This window comes from Paramisgurnus dabryanus, chromosome 10, assembly GCF_030506205.2.
Source record: "Paramisgurnus dabryanus chromosome 10, PD_genome_1.1, whole genome shotgun sequence".
Lineage (NCBI taxonomy): Eukaryota > Metazoa > Chordata > Actinopteri > Cypriniformes > Cobitidae > Paramisgurnus > Paramisgurnus dabryanus.
In genome coordinates, this window is record NC_133346.1 from 16435001 (window position 1) to 16449948 (window position 14948).

The 14948-nt window shown below is 35.9% G+C and overlaps 1 protein-coding gene across 1 annotated transcript; it reads left to right on the plus strand.

The window, feature by feature from the left end:
• The first annotated feature begins 1915 nt into the window (after positions 1 to 1915).
• On the plus strand, positions 1916 to 14011 carry LOC141282913 (protein mono-ADP-ribosyltransferase PARP14-like). The gene is made up of 17 exons (XM_073816041.1): positions 1916 to 2181; positions 2416 to 2534; positions 3209 to 3239; positions 3507 to 3716; positions 3851 to 4078; positions 4260 to 6685; positions 6881 to 7117; positions 7314 to 7523; positions 8517 to 8625; positions 9212 to 9361; positions 9489 to 9554; positions 9655 to 9840; positions 10190 to 10396; positions 10477 to 11085; positions 11208 to 11350; positions 12749 to 12923; positions 13012 to 14011. The coding sequence occupies exons 1-17, from the start codon at positions 2001 to 2003 to the stop codon at positions 13290 to 13292; spliced, it is 5568 nt and encodes a 1855-aa protein (XP_073672142.1). The 5' UTR covers positions 1916 to 2000; the 3' UTR covers positions 13293 to 14011.
• The last annotated feature ends 937 nt before the right edge of the window (positions 14012 to 14948 follow it).

Genomic DNA, 14948 nt, shown 5'->3' on the forward strand with positions numbered 1-14948 from the left:
TACACATAGAGAACAAACATCAACACTAACACTCAAACAGCATGGTTATGTAACATTAGAAAGCACACAGCTTTTAGACTGCAGTGTTTCATACCTCACTGGACTAAACACATTTTCAGTACCCCTCTCTCTCTCTCTCTCTCTCTTTCTTTCTCTCTCTCACTCACTCTTTGTGTCACATAGTATAAGTCTTGTTGTTGTTGTGGTTGGTTATGACTGGCATAACTCTGTATGGTAAAATTTGATCCATGCATGACCTTTTGTACAAAGCAGTTTTACAATATGATTACCGTCGACCTTGAAAAACACAAAATCATAAATCTTTTCTATTCATTTTATATCATTATGCTGTGTTTAAATCCATATAAATATATATATGTTATATATATTTCGAGTTTCTGCCACTGTATTGTCTAATAAATGTGGGAAAAGAAAAGATATTCATTTTCACAGGATTGATTTATTTGAGATCAGGTTTCATAGTCTTTAAGATTTACATTATTGTCAGTTATGCATTTGGCAGAAACTTTATAGTGACTTAAATGCATGCAATCTATATAATTTTTTGTAAGTTTGTATAGTCCCTGTGTATTGAACCCAGGCATGACCTTTTCACCATTAGCTATATCAAATAAGTTAAAAAAGAACGTTCCAGGGTTAAGGTGATAAGATATCCAGGGACAGTCCCATTTTTTTGTGTTTCATCCTCCACAAACTTACAACAAAAAGACAAAAACATTCACAAAGGTTTGATTCATAGATATACAAATAAGATTTCAATTATATTTTGACCATTGAACTTGGAAATGCCCCGGCTTTTCATTTAAAAAATCTGGTCACCATATTCCTGTCATTAGTCACTAAAATAAAGAGCAGAAACTGTGTACAATGCTCAAGAAAACCTTACGCTGACACCTCATTCGATTTCTGTAATGACCCTGAAAACAGAATCAATGATGTGATGTCGTTCTCTCTATCTTTCTGCTTTCATTTTCAGGGATGAGCTGCTCTGTAGTACAATTGGAAAGCTTGTAGACATACTGTAATTCAATATTTCATAAATTATGGGAAAGAATGGATGCACTACCACTCATTTTTTTATTTGTATATGGACTAAACAATATTGTATAATATTATGATACATAGAATTGCTTCTGTATTTGGATGCAAACTGTCTTAAGTTTTGTGTGTCAATTTGTGTAGAGTGAAATGTAATTGCTGAAGATTTGTGTTGAACTGAAGCTCAGTCCTGTCAGTTATAATTATTTATTTAGGGCCCAGTGCTGCAATGAAGCAGATTTATACAAGCCTTACCACCCCTTACATCTATACAGTTAGGTGAACAGAGGTTAATGATGTTGAGGGGCTGTGAATAAACTTAATCCGTAAAGGGAGACAGAAGATCAAACTGCTAATAACATCCCAAATCTCTCAAGGATTGTAATAAAAGTTTGCATGAGGTAGAAAATATGGCTAAATGGTAATTATTCGATATACACATTCAGGTAACATTATAATTACAAAATAAAGGTCAAACTTAAACTTTTAAATCTGCTCTATTGGACTAGTACCAGGGCATAAGTATAGAAATAATAAATTAGGCTAAAATTGTTTAATGTTTTTACAATATTATTATAAAACAATATTATACAATAATAATAATAATAATTATTATTATTATTATTAAGATATATAAATTATATTACACATTTCTATATGAAAACTTAATTCTCTAATCATTTTAAACTTTACACTATGCCATCAGACACTAAAGGTAAAGTTATAGCGCCATCTGTTGGTGGTTTAGGATACTGTTTATTAATGAATTGGTGTGACGAAACCACAAAACGAAACCCACGCTATCAGAGCACTAGAAACTGTCCGCTGTCCCAGTTTAGTAAAATAGCGCAGAAACGAAAGTGAAAATAAGATGGGGGTGTGATTTAACACTATACATTGACGTGCCGGTCATTTCCTTATTATTGATCAGACGTGTCAGGATGGAGGAATATCCTTACCCGATCGTTGTTGAGGGGAACTGGAAGCCTGAAAATGCAAAAAGTTTAAAAAACAAACTCCAGATTTACTTTCAAAGTAAGAAGAAATCCCATGGGGGAGACTGCGTCGTACAAATCAATGAAAACAGCAGCACTGCTACTGTTGGGTTTAAATCATCGGAGAGTAAGTGCTAAATAGTAAAATTGTAATGTTTGTTGTTTAGTTATTGAATTGTTTATTTTAACAATTAATTACAGTAAGAATTTTAAACTTAAACTTAGTTACGAAATAACTAAATTGTCAACTGTCAACTCATTTAAAGTACCGGTTGCATCGACTGATTTAGTGCAGTCTGCCTAATTGTTTCAAATATGTGTCGTAAGTTATCTTACTAAATTTTGACTGTTTGTCTTTAAGTCCGAGATGACGTCCTCTCTAAAACGGATCACGTGATAATTGTTGACAATGTCGAATTCAAGTTACAAGTGAGCAAATCCAGCAATGCATCGAAAGAGCCAGACAACAGCATACAGCTGGTAAGCAGACTATGAGAGTTTTGGGGCAATCATGTGTTTTGGGCCATATTCCATTAGAACCAATACATAGAACCAATAGAACCAATAAATACCATTAGAGACCAACAAATACCAAACATTGTAGTGTGGTTGGGCCATATTCCATTAGAAATTCCCCAATAAAACCAATAGAATTTCTGTGATGGTGTCTATTGGTTTTTTAAGCAGGGTATACTGCGAGTTTCTTATAAATGGCACTTTTTATTAAATACAACAGGTAACATAAAAATCATAGCACTCACAGACCACCATTTCAGAATGACTGCATTAAAAAAATGTATCATAAAAAATGTCAGTGCCACATGCCTCAATCCAACGGACCTAAGTTTTACAGACCTGTTTCAATATACGAGCCACTAAACGGAGTGGCCTGTGCCACCAGTAACCGGAAGTGCCACATGTAACCGGAAGTGCCACCTGACAACCCACTAAACACAGTGGCATGATCCACTGAAAACCGGAAGAGCCACTAAACGTGGTGGCAGGTGCCAAAGGCTTCTGTGCGCAAGATGTCATGCCACTTTATGTTAAAACTGCTACTGGATATTCTTTGACTGTGTTGGGTTTGAGTCACTGTACTTGTTTCACAGTGTTCCCCTTCCAGTTGATTATTAAGAATTGTATTTTTGTTTTAGAAAGATGAAGCATCTGGATACCAAGAACCCAGTAAGTAATCATCTGGACTTTGAATTTCTGACTGTTTATGTAGCCTACATGTGGTCTTTTACTGTTTAGGTTTATTGTGATTGCTGATGTAATTACAAATATATTTGGTAAAGATCAATAAATTACTTCCTTTGCAACTACCAAAAAGTAATGTTTAATCGTTTTATTAGTTTAGTTTTACCTTGAATGAGACATTGGTATGAAATCGTTAACCTTTAAAACATTTTATATGTCAATTTATTTAGCCTTTTTTTATTTATTTTGAAGTTCAAAGTGCACCTCCCACCGGAAGTGATCCGGATGTGAAGAACCCTGAAGAGTCATTTGCTGTAGTTCTGGAAAATGTTGCAGATGACACTACAAAAAATATTTTATCTCTTTTGGTGGAGTCTGTCAGTGGTCTTTCTGAAAAGGACTTTACCGTGGACTTAATGCTTGAATTAAACACAGCAGTCGTGACTTTTAAAAGCCCCAGTGGTAAGTTCTCCATCAATATTTCAGTCTTATACAAGATTAGATGATTAGCTGTACATTATAAGCTTAAACATCTTTAACTGTATGTCATTTATATCATCAAATGTATCTGATGTGTAAAATAAAATTTCTGACAGCTGTAGGGAAGTTTCTTGAGGAGAGCAGGACACACAAAAAGTTCAAGGACTGTGGTCTGAAGGCCCGTGCCCTGGAGAGGAGCACATGTATAAGGGTGGAGAATCTTCCATCTGATGCCAATAAGGTGCTGCTGGAGTTGTATTTTGAAAAATGGGGGGGTCCGATAGAAGAAATCATCACATTGCCAATGGAACAAGCGGCCATTATAACATTTAAGAATGTTGAAGGTAAATACATGTGCATTTGCTGCTTTATTCCTGCTATTTTCTATGGGCTAACAAGGACTGTAAATTTTTGGGGGGCATCCACTTGTTTGTCCAATGTCCTTTAGTTAATAAACATGCAGATCATTCTATTTTAGAGAATATTTATATCAATTTACCTTGAATTTTTTTTCATTTTTGTCAGACAAGGAAAAGATATTGAAGAAAAAGCATATCATCAGTGATGTTCCAGTCAAGATCCATCACTATTATAAATCCTTGGGTACAGTATTGTATGGCAGCAACCCACCAACATGGAAACTACCTAAACCTTTTAAAGTCAATATACATTCTGCCATCAGGGAGTTCCTTCTCAAAAAAAAGGTAATTTCCTCTATCAATGATAAGATGAGCTCACATTTCTGCAAAATTAACATAGACAAACCTAAAGTTCTGCTCAGTCCTGATCCAGCATTGCTGAAACAGAAAGGTTTAACCAGAAAACATGTTGATGGTTGGAGAAAGAATGCATCAGATGTCTTTGAAAGCATTATATCCAACTATAAAGCATTTGAGTTGCCAGTATTGTACCCCTTGTGGACCAAAGTGGAGAATGAAATAAAGGAAGTGGTGAAAGATTTGATTTTTACACATATTGATGCATCTAAAGGGGTCCTAACAGTGGCAGGTTTGGCTCATGATGTAAATGACCTGAGACCACTCCTGGAGAAAATGTTAGAGCGAGCATCAACTCAAACGGAGAGAGAGAGGAGCAGTGTCACAGAACACATGGAGATGACACCTGGCATGTACTCCCTGCTTCTACAGGATGGTCTGCAAACCGCTACAGCTGCTTCTCCACAACTGCGCCTTGATTACAACAAAAAAATTAACAAATTACATCTATCAGGTGTTCAAACTGAAATTCTCGCCTTCAAGAATTGGGTACTTGAAAAGAAATTAATTATGAAACAGACTCCTTTAAAGATTGATCGTTCATTACTAGAGTTCTTGAGATCGGTGGATTGTGATGAGATGTCCAAAGACCTGTTTGTGTCTCATGGAATAAAAGCTGTATACACGGTAGAAAATAGAGATCTTGTTTTGATTGGAAGCACAGACCGAGCACTTTCTGAGGCGCAGGACAGGTTGAATGTGGTTCTTGAATCTAAAGACGTCATTGTAGAAGATCAGGGTGTGCTTGCGTTACCACAGTGGCATGATCTCTATAAACAACTGCAAAGTTTGTATAGCACATCCAAAAAGAGGACAGTGTTGATTAACACAACACAAAGAGACAGAATAACAGTGTCTGGATTTAAGGAACCAGTGTTGGAGATCAGCCAGACATTAGGAGACTTCATTGAGAAACACACTAGAATTGAAGATGTTGTCCCTGTGAAGTCACATGCAGTGGTTGAATTCATAAAAGAGCGAAAATTGCAGGACTGGCAGCATTTTTTAAAGTCTAATAAGGTGACGGTGCGTTTCGATTTAAAGAGACCCCAGATCAAGTTCTTTGGAGAGGGAATGTTTGTCAAGGAAGCTATGACCTTTTTCAAAAAGATGGCAAATGCTCTCTATGCTGACACACTGACCATTAAAAAGGCAGGAGCAAAGAAATACTTCAAGGAAGGTGGTCAACTAATGCTGTCGTTGCTCATGAAAGAAAACAAATTTGTGGTTGTGCTTCAAGAAGATCATATGATGGAGGAGGAGAATTCAAACAAAGGTAGTTTTGAAGATTTTGTGGGGTCCTGTGAGGTTTGGATGCCAGGTGGAGTAACCGTTAAAGTCAGAAAGGCAGACATTTGCACGCTAAGAGTGGATGCTGTGGTGAACGCAGCTAATGAAGATCTGCAGCACATTGGTGGATTAGCCCTGGCGCTTCTTCAAGCTGCTGGACCAGATCTGCAGGAGTGCTGTAACAGGTACATTAAAGTGAATGGACCTCTGCGGCCCGGGGATGCCATCATCACTGAGGCTGGTCGTCTTCCCTGTAAATATGTAGTGCATGCTGTTGGACCTCGATACAACAGTTCAGACAGACCTGGTGTAGTGCAACGTTTAAGAAGGGCTGTGAGGGAAAGTTTAAATCTGGCTTCAGGCAAACACTGCTCTTCCATTGCAATTCCTGTTATCAGCTCAGGGATATTTGGCTGTCCTCTCGAGCTGTGCACAGATACAATTGCCAGGGAGGTGCGGCAGTTCATTAATGATCAGTACCGCATTGGCTCACAAAGTAAGCTTATTGAGTTTCACTTGGTTGACAGTAATGGCACCACTGTGAATGCCATGGCTCAAGCTGTCGGAAAGTACTTTGCTGATTTTAGACCCAAAATGAATGTCCCTTATCAAAACAAGCCTAGTGGCCGTGGCAGTTATGTACAAAGAGGTAGGGGCAATCGTGGTCGTGGCCGAGGATATCACAAACAAAGAAGCCAAGAGTCTGGAAATCACAATTATGAACCAAAACAACAAGACTTTGAAAGACAACCCCAATGGAGAGAAGAAACCAACTTTTCTGGTGGCAGATCAGAGTCGTTTGATGGGTCGAGTGTTCTTGAAACCAAAACTACACATATCAGACTACAACTCTTTTTGAGAGAAGGGAACATCCAGGATGCAAAGGTAAGCGAATCTCGGATTACTAGTAACAATGTAAAATCTTACTAGTTCCCTCGTGTCTTGTGACCCATTTTTTGTCACTACGCATATGAGTTTTTACACAGTAGCTTACATGGCAGATGCAAATGCATGTATCAAATTTATAACCACATATAAATGAGACCTGAAACTGATCTGAGAAAATTCTTTCTCCTGTAGACTGATGTCATTGTAAACACTATATCAGAAGACCTGGACCTCAGTAAAGGTGCCATTTCCAAGGCGATCCTTCAGGCTGCCGGTCATCAACTCCAAAAAGAGATCACTACAACTGTTCCTGCAGGCAGGCTGAATTATGGAAAGATGGTCATCACAGATGGGTTTAACCTGAAATGTAAAAGAGTCTTTCATGTAGTTTGCCCATTTTGGCAAGGTGGTCGTGCCTCAGAAGACAGGGTGAGACAATTGTGGTTTTATTTAAAATATTTTAAAAAAAATTGAATTACAGTATATAAATTGCAATGTCATTTCTGGCAAATTTTAAGCTGTTTAATGGATATAAAAACTTGCAAGATATGATCTAAATATGATCTGTTTATGTCCTTTAAAGATGATAACGGGTTATAATATAATATTATTTTGAATTTAAAAGGTACTTGGTCAGATCATTAGAGATTGTCTGAAAGAAGCAGAAGTTCTGCAGATGACTTCAGTCTCCTTCCCAGCTATTGGTACTGGAATCCTTGGCTTTCCTAAGGATCTGGTGGCTAGGACCATACTGAGTGAAGTCCAGGAATTCACCGCTAAAAACCTCAGAGAAATAACAGTGATTGTGCACCCATCTGACAAACAAAGTTTAGATGTAAGTGTTTCAATGTAGGAAAACTATTCAAAATCAATATATGTTTACAAATCTCCAACACAGACAGAGCTCAAAGGTGTGAAGTTGCAAATGTGTTGGTTTTCTATATGCCGTAAATTATTATTATTGGCCCTATTGCATTACAGTTCATTTATATTCACAATGGTTTAAGTCAAATAACATGAGAGTCATGAGTCATGACTCATGCCAATTTAAAAATAATTATCTGAAGGCATATGCATAAATAAAATTAGATAAGTATTATAAATTAAATACAATTGTTATTATATTGTTATTATATTATTATTCCTTTTATTAATGTTTAAAATCAACATAGTGTGAGACCTGAAAGTGATAAAAAAGCATTTTTACAAATTCTTGGAAAAGGGTTACTGAAAATAATAAATTATAAGGTAGTTTTGAATTATTTGGAGTTTTTGTAGTCTAAATAATTTCCATATTAAATTTGTGTTATTTAAGTGCTGATGAGTTTACTATTATTCTGAAATTTGTCAAAATATGACCCTTTACTATTGAACTTTACTAGATGTATTTGAGCCTCAGACTCAAGTTTTCATTTCTCTTAAAACTAAAGTGTTTTTTTATCATTGTTTAAACATTACTTGAGAATTTGGAGTCAATCACATTTCCTCATAGTAATGATATTTATTTGGGTTTTATTTACAAGGCTGTTGAATGCTTTATTCGGATTGGTTTAGAAATGTATCACGGTATGCATTAGTTTTCGAAAAGCGCACACCTAACCTGCTGTCAAATGTCTTAAAGTAACCACTAGAGCAATGTCTTAGCACTTATTTTAATCTACTTGGTTTGTGGTAACTGTGGTATAAGCATAATAATTGACTTATTTGAAAACAATGCACAGCCGCAGTGTAACGGCTCTGCTTCACGTTGTGCGGCATTACGACCTTGGGTGTGCATTATTTGCCAATAATATGTGTTTCTTACATATTTGTGTGCTTTATCTGCTAGTGCTTTACTGGAATCTTCAGACATTGGATTCAGAGTCCCATCACAAAAGGAGCACATCAGCATCTTATGCCTGAAACAAAACCTTTTGATAAGTCGGCACAGGCATCTGGTAAACCTTTTCTGTCTTTACATGTTTGTTAAATGGATTAAAAGTTTCATTTTGTTAAAGATTTATTTCAGTGAACATTTACTGTATCAACTACATTAACCAGTTAAAAAATAGGTAGTAACATAAATTAAAGTGACAATGTTTACTATTGTAAAGATATTTCTATTTTAGACATTCACACCATGAAATCAAACAAGAGCCTTAAAAGACCCTTTATGGCAAGCCCACACTCTGGAGTGGAAAACTACCCAGATCACTGTGTTGCTCACACTACGCAATGAGGTATCTTCTCATTTGTTATCATCTTGTCATAGCTGGGTGCATACTACACAACCCAATGCTGATAAGGTGCAAACACTTCAAAACATTTGGTAAAGAGGTGTTCCAGACCATACGCGAAAATACATTTGCTCGAAATTAATTACAGTGATTAGGCAAAATCCAGATAAAAATCCTGTAGTGTGAGCTTGCCATTAGTGGTTATTAGGAAAAGTTCTTACAAGCATGACAAACTGTTTTATTATATTGTAATTTGATAGGTTATACATTTTCCCTATATCATCTTTTTTTGTCATTTTCTTCTTAGGGGATTTTGGCAAGGTCTCCACTCCCTCTCATGGGGTGATCACTATGAAGATGGGTCAAGTGACTCTGGAGATTTCATCAGGAGACATAACTAAAGAAAAAACTGACGCAATCGTCAACTCATCAAATCACAAATTTTCTTTAAAAACAGGTTCTTTATTTTAATTTGAGTATTTTTATCTAATTTTATTTTAATAGTTATGCAAACATAATTGTAATTTAATAAGTTTGCTAATAAAAAATTATACCATAATTGCCCATTTCTCTTTGCAATCCAGGAGTATCAAAGGCAATTTTAGATGCTGCTGGATTACAAGTAGAACAGGAATGTTTAAAGATTGTTGGTTTGTATTTCTTTATAATTCACTACTTTATCCTTAAACACTTGATTAAAACAATTTGTCTTAGATTTTTTTTGTGAGTACTGTATGTTTTTCTTCACAGCGAGTGGTGCACCACATTTACAGCAAACAGAGATTGTGACCTCAGCTGGGAAGCTCCCATGTGGAAAAATCATCCATATCATTGGTCGTAATACACCTTCCGAAATTAGAGACGTTGTTTTGTCTGTTCTGAAGATATGCGAGGCAAACCAACTGTCCTCTGTCGCCTTTCCGGCTCTTGGAACTGGTAACTTTTACACATTTTAATTTATTGACAATAAAAATGTTAAATGGTGTAAACTTGAGTTAAAATGTAAATACTTTACTTAAGAGTGTACCCATATTAGTCATTATTTTGTTAGCACTTTACAGTAAGGAAATGCCTTATGTACAACATTTATTTAAAACCGTTAAGTATTAATTTACCTATAATTAGCCTAGATTTTAGGTTTATTCATAAATGTACTTCTTTAAAAAAAATTATGTTTTTGTATTTTTAATCATGCTGTTAATTTATACACCCTGAAATGTAAATAATGTTAGTAATATAGCTATGTATAAAAACATCACATCGAGACATATGTTTAACCCTTTAGGTCAGGGTGGAGCAAAACCAGCTGATGTTGCAGATGCAATGGTTGATGCTGTTGTTGAATTTGTGAAGAAAAATAAACCAACGAATGTAAAGCTGGTGAAGTTCCTCATATTCCAGACGAGCATGGTGGCAGATTTTCAACAAAGCATGATCAAACGATCGGGAGAAAAATTGGAGGAGGATAAAGGGTTTGTGGAAAAAATGAAAAGTCAGTAAATTAATAGAACGACCATTTGATAAATTTGTCCTAGTAGTTTAATATAATTAATTTCTTTCTGGTTCACACAGACAGGACAAAAGAATTATTTTTGGGGGAATCTCCCAAAAATGAAGAGTTGGTGATGGTGGTTGAGGGAATTGAACCAGTCGTGTTTCAGCTGTGTGGGGAGACCAAACAGGACTTGAATAAAGCCAGGGATATCATCGACAACTTGATATTAAGAGAGTTTCAAAACATTACAATCCGTGATCCGGCTATTGGTCATTTCACCAAAGAGGATGCAGAAATGCTGAGCGCAATGCAGAGAGAGCTTGCCGTGAGCATCAAACTTGAGAGGAGAGAACAAGACTCGGCTATCACATTGGAGGGACTGACGAAAGATGTCCACACTGCTGAGAGTCGCATTCGGGACATGATCCGTAAGGTGGAAAGGAATGAAAACAGAAGGCATGAGGCATTTCTCATCAGCAGCGTGGTTGAGTGGAAATATCTGGCGAGTGGGCAGAACCTGAAAAGCTTTGATATGCTGACCAATTATGACCTGGAAAAAGCCTTACAGAGCAAAAACAACTCTGTGAAAATAAAAATTGATAATGAAGAATACACGGTCGATTTAGTTCAACTTCAGGCCACAAGGGGGAGTAGGCGGATTGAATTACAAAGAGTAGATTTTTCAGGTGAGTTTATGCTAAAACAAAAATAAGGTAAATTTTAAGTTCAACTAAAGTCTATAGTTTTGGTGGTCAAGTTTAAAGATAAAAAAGATTTTAAGTTGAAATGTTTTTGTATTTGTTTTCAGCTGCTCAATATTCTTTACCTTCACACTGGGAGGATATGAAGGGACAACCAGTAGTTCTGGTAAAGCTCACAGCAGGCTCCACAGAATATACAAAAGTAGAGAAAGAGTTCAGGAGAACTGGACTGACTTCTAACATAATTCAAGTAAGAACAGACATATCATCTACAATACTAAACAGAGCCCATATGTATTAAGCTTCCTAAAGTGCAAATTTCTTAAAACTAAGAATCACTCTTACTCTCCCTATTATTTAAGACAGCTCGCAAGATCTCTTAAGTGGTTAGTTGTTAGGCTTGTGATGGCGCTGATGAGACAGACGTGCCCAAATCGATGCGTTGAATAAGCGGCTGTCATTCATTCATAAAAAATAGTTATTTAAACATGAGTTTGAGCCACATGTTTATGCTTATTTTATGTTATTAACAACCAAAGTTCATAAAAAGGGAGAGTAATGACAACATATCAAATGCAGGATAATCCGATGCGCAGTACCCCATCTGTCAAAGCAACTGGAAGTCAACTATAAATAATTGTTTAAAACCACTGAAATGGGGATTTTTTATTATGTATTTATTAATATGTATATTTAAAATTATATTTCCAAAAGTTTTAAAAAATCATATGCTTATAATGCAACAACAAGGCAGTAAAAAAATATTATCTTGATTGCTCAATTTTACATTAGAGTCGGAGAAAATAAATACTATCACACAACCAATTGAACCTACATGGTTTTATTGAATTAGTCTGGGTTTCCCCATGCTGCCTTGCATGCAAATTTATTCACGCTGCAAGTCTAGCATGGAAACTATGGACTTTTTTGCCCCTGAAATAGGGAACCAATCACAGAACGGGGAGGGGGCAGCAAGACGATGACGACATCTATGCGACACACCGAAGCAGTTTTGTTTATCTAACACTGCAGACACTAAATTACTTTTCAATGCAGCTTTAGATAGTGTTCTAAGTAGACTTGAACACAAGTTTATTTTTAAAAAAGAGCATCTTTTGGCGTTAAACAATTTCATATCCAAGAATGATGTTTGAATAAGGCAAGACATGTTATCCACTGAGTTTTATAGGCCCAACCTGCTAGGCAACGTCGTCGACGAAGTATAATTAACTTATGAATGGTAAATGGTATTTATTAATATCATATTGTCATTGTGCCTGTACTGTGGTTGTCAAAGTGCCACTAAATTGTGTTGCTTTTTAATATCAATATACAGCTGCCGGTTTAGTTGCATAGCTTTCAGCTGCGTGCACACATACCGATAAAAGTTGTTTACGTTTGAATTGATGTCGCTCTAGATTTGTCATCTGGTATAATTGAAACGAATGGCTATGAGCTACGTACAGACGCATTTGACAGACATTCGTAGCGCCCAATAAACACATGTTTATTTTCAAATTTGGTGTGAGTGGGGCTGCTAAAAAAAAAACCCCATCAAAATGTTGTTACTTCTTTTTAGGCCATCAACCTGTCATTAAATTAGGGTTTATTCACCATACTCATGTTGACCAGTGTCTTTTCTTTCCAGATTGAAAGAATGCAGAACAGCACACTTTGGAAAAACTACATGATCAAAAAGGAAGATCTGGAAGCAAAGAACAAGCATAAAAACAACGAGAAGCTCCTCTTTCACGGCACTGGCCCTGATAGTACTGATCAAATCAATCATCATGGCTTCAATCGAAGCTACGCTGGGGCACATGGTATCATCCAAAATCTAGTGTAATCTTTGTTTGCAATTGTAATGTATGCATTGGTTTTTGTAATGAACTTGGTCTTATTGTGTTTTAGGAGCCCTGTATGGGAATGGTACATATTTTGCTGTGGACCCAAGTTACTCAGCCCGAGGTTACTCTCAACCTGACGCCATTGGACACAAACGCATGTACCTGGCCAGGGTGCTTGTTGGCAACTTTACTCAAGGAAAAGCAGGCATGCTTGTTCCTCCTGCGAAGAGCTCCAACAGTGCTGATCTCTATAACAGTGTGACCGATGACACAAACAACCCTACCTTGTTTGTCATTTTCAATGACGTACAGGCTTATCCAGAATACCTTATCACATTCCAGTAGAGTTGCTAATTAGATATATGCATGTTATGATATGTTTTGGAAAATAATAACAATGAGGCTGTGGCAACTTGCACATGCATAAAAAAACCCTGAAATATCACAAAAGATTTTTTATTACTTTGCTGAAATATAATCCTGAGAAAAACTGTCTATTGTTTCAAATCATATTGTGCTCTCTCTGTGTGAGTAGTAGATCGAGCAATCTGCTAAAAGATATTTTGTGCTTAATGAAAGAAGGTTTGGAATGACTTTAGGATCTTAAAATTTTTAAGATTTTTAATTTATAGGTGAACTATACCTATTTTGAAATATTGAGTATAACATTAAGAAGGTTTGCTGCAGAGAATAAAAATGGGGTTAAATTAAAATGAATATGGAACACTAATGATATACTGTGTTAACATGAAATTCTATCATCTTTCAGACATTACACAATATATTTGCATGTTACGCACAATTATTGCCTTAAAGGAACAGTATAAATCCTCCAGTGGTGTGATTGCAGTACCAGTTTTAGCCACAAGTTTTGTGATTGCAATACCAGTTTTGGCCACAATCCTACATACTGTTCCTTTAATAAGGGCTGATCAAACTAAAATCTCTTAAATGTCTCTAAAAGTGGCCACTGTGTTTTTGTATCTGTATTTAAATTGTAATAGAGGTGCACTGAATTAAAAGTTTATATCTGAATTTAAAAACAATGTGATATTTGTTCAGACATGTCCATGTTTACCACTATCTTAAATGTTTTTTCTCTGTTTTCACAATTTGTCCAGCACTGTGCATAATTTAGGTTTGACCATGATGCCCAGACTGACACTGGAAATGGGTAGAAATATTAGTAGCATAAAAATATGTCTCATAGCAAGATTAGCCCATATTTAATGTATTCGCAAAAGTCCAATTTTGCATGCATACTGTATGATACGCCAGTCCTTTCCATTCACTTCGGTGGAGAGGAGGTGCGTGCAAATAATATGCATCTTTTCGTGTCATTTTTTATCCTATTGGTTTCTCATTTTTTAAACCAATGTCGCTTGGGGTTTAGGTCAGACAATGGTCAAGAAAAATAGATACAATAAAATAATCGAAATATAAAAATAGACAAAAATGACATGAAAAGATCTGTAGTATTTGCACGCAGTATTTGTAATTTTGTGTAGAGTGAAATATAATTGCTGGATATTTGTGTTGAGCTGAAGCTCAGTACTGTCGGTAATAATTATTTATTTAGGGCCCAGTGCCTGCAATGAAGCAGATTTATACAAGCTTCACCACCCCTTACATTAGGTGAACAGAGGTTAATGATGTTGAGGGGCTGTGAATAAACTTAATCCGTAGGGAGACAGAAGATCAAACTGTTAATAGCATCTCAAACCTTATGAGGATTGTAAAAAAAGTTTGCATGAGGTAAAAATTATGGTTGAATAGTAATTATTTGATGTACACATTCAGGTATAATTACAAAATAAAAGGAAAAGCTTAAACTTTTAAACGTGCTCTACTGGACTGGAACCAGGGTATAGTATAGAAACAATACATTTGTCTATCATATTTTAATGTAATTACAATATTATTATACAAAAAATTATATAATTATTATTATATTTCCTTATGCCATCAGACATTAAATGTAAAGTTGTAGCGCCATCTGTT

Bases quoted from the DNA above. Each gene is read 5' to 3' on its own strand.
- LOC141282913 (XM_073816041.1), top strand. From the start codon at position 2,001: ATGGAGGAATATCCTTACCCGATCGTTGTTGAGGGGAACTGGAAGCCT. The intron at 3,240-3,506 runs GTAAGTAATCAT...TTTATTTTGAAG, and splicing joins ATCTGGATACCAAGAACCCA to TTCAAAGTGCACCTCCCACC. The intron at 9,841-10,189 runs GTAACTTTTACA...TTAACCCTTTAG, and splicing joins CTTTCCGGCTCTTGGAACTG to GTCAGGGTGGAGCAAAACCA.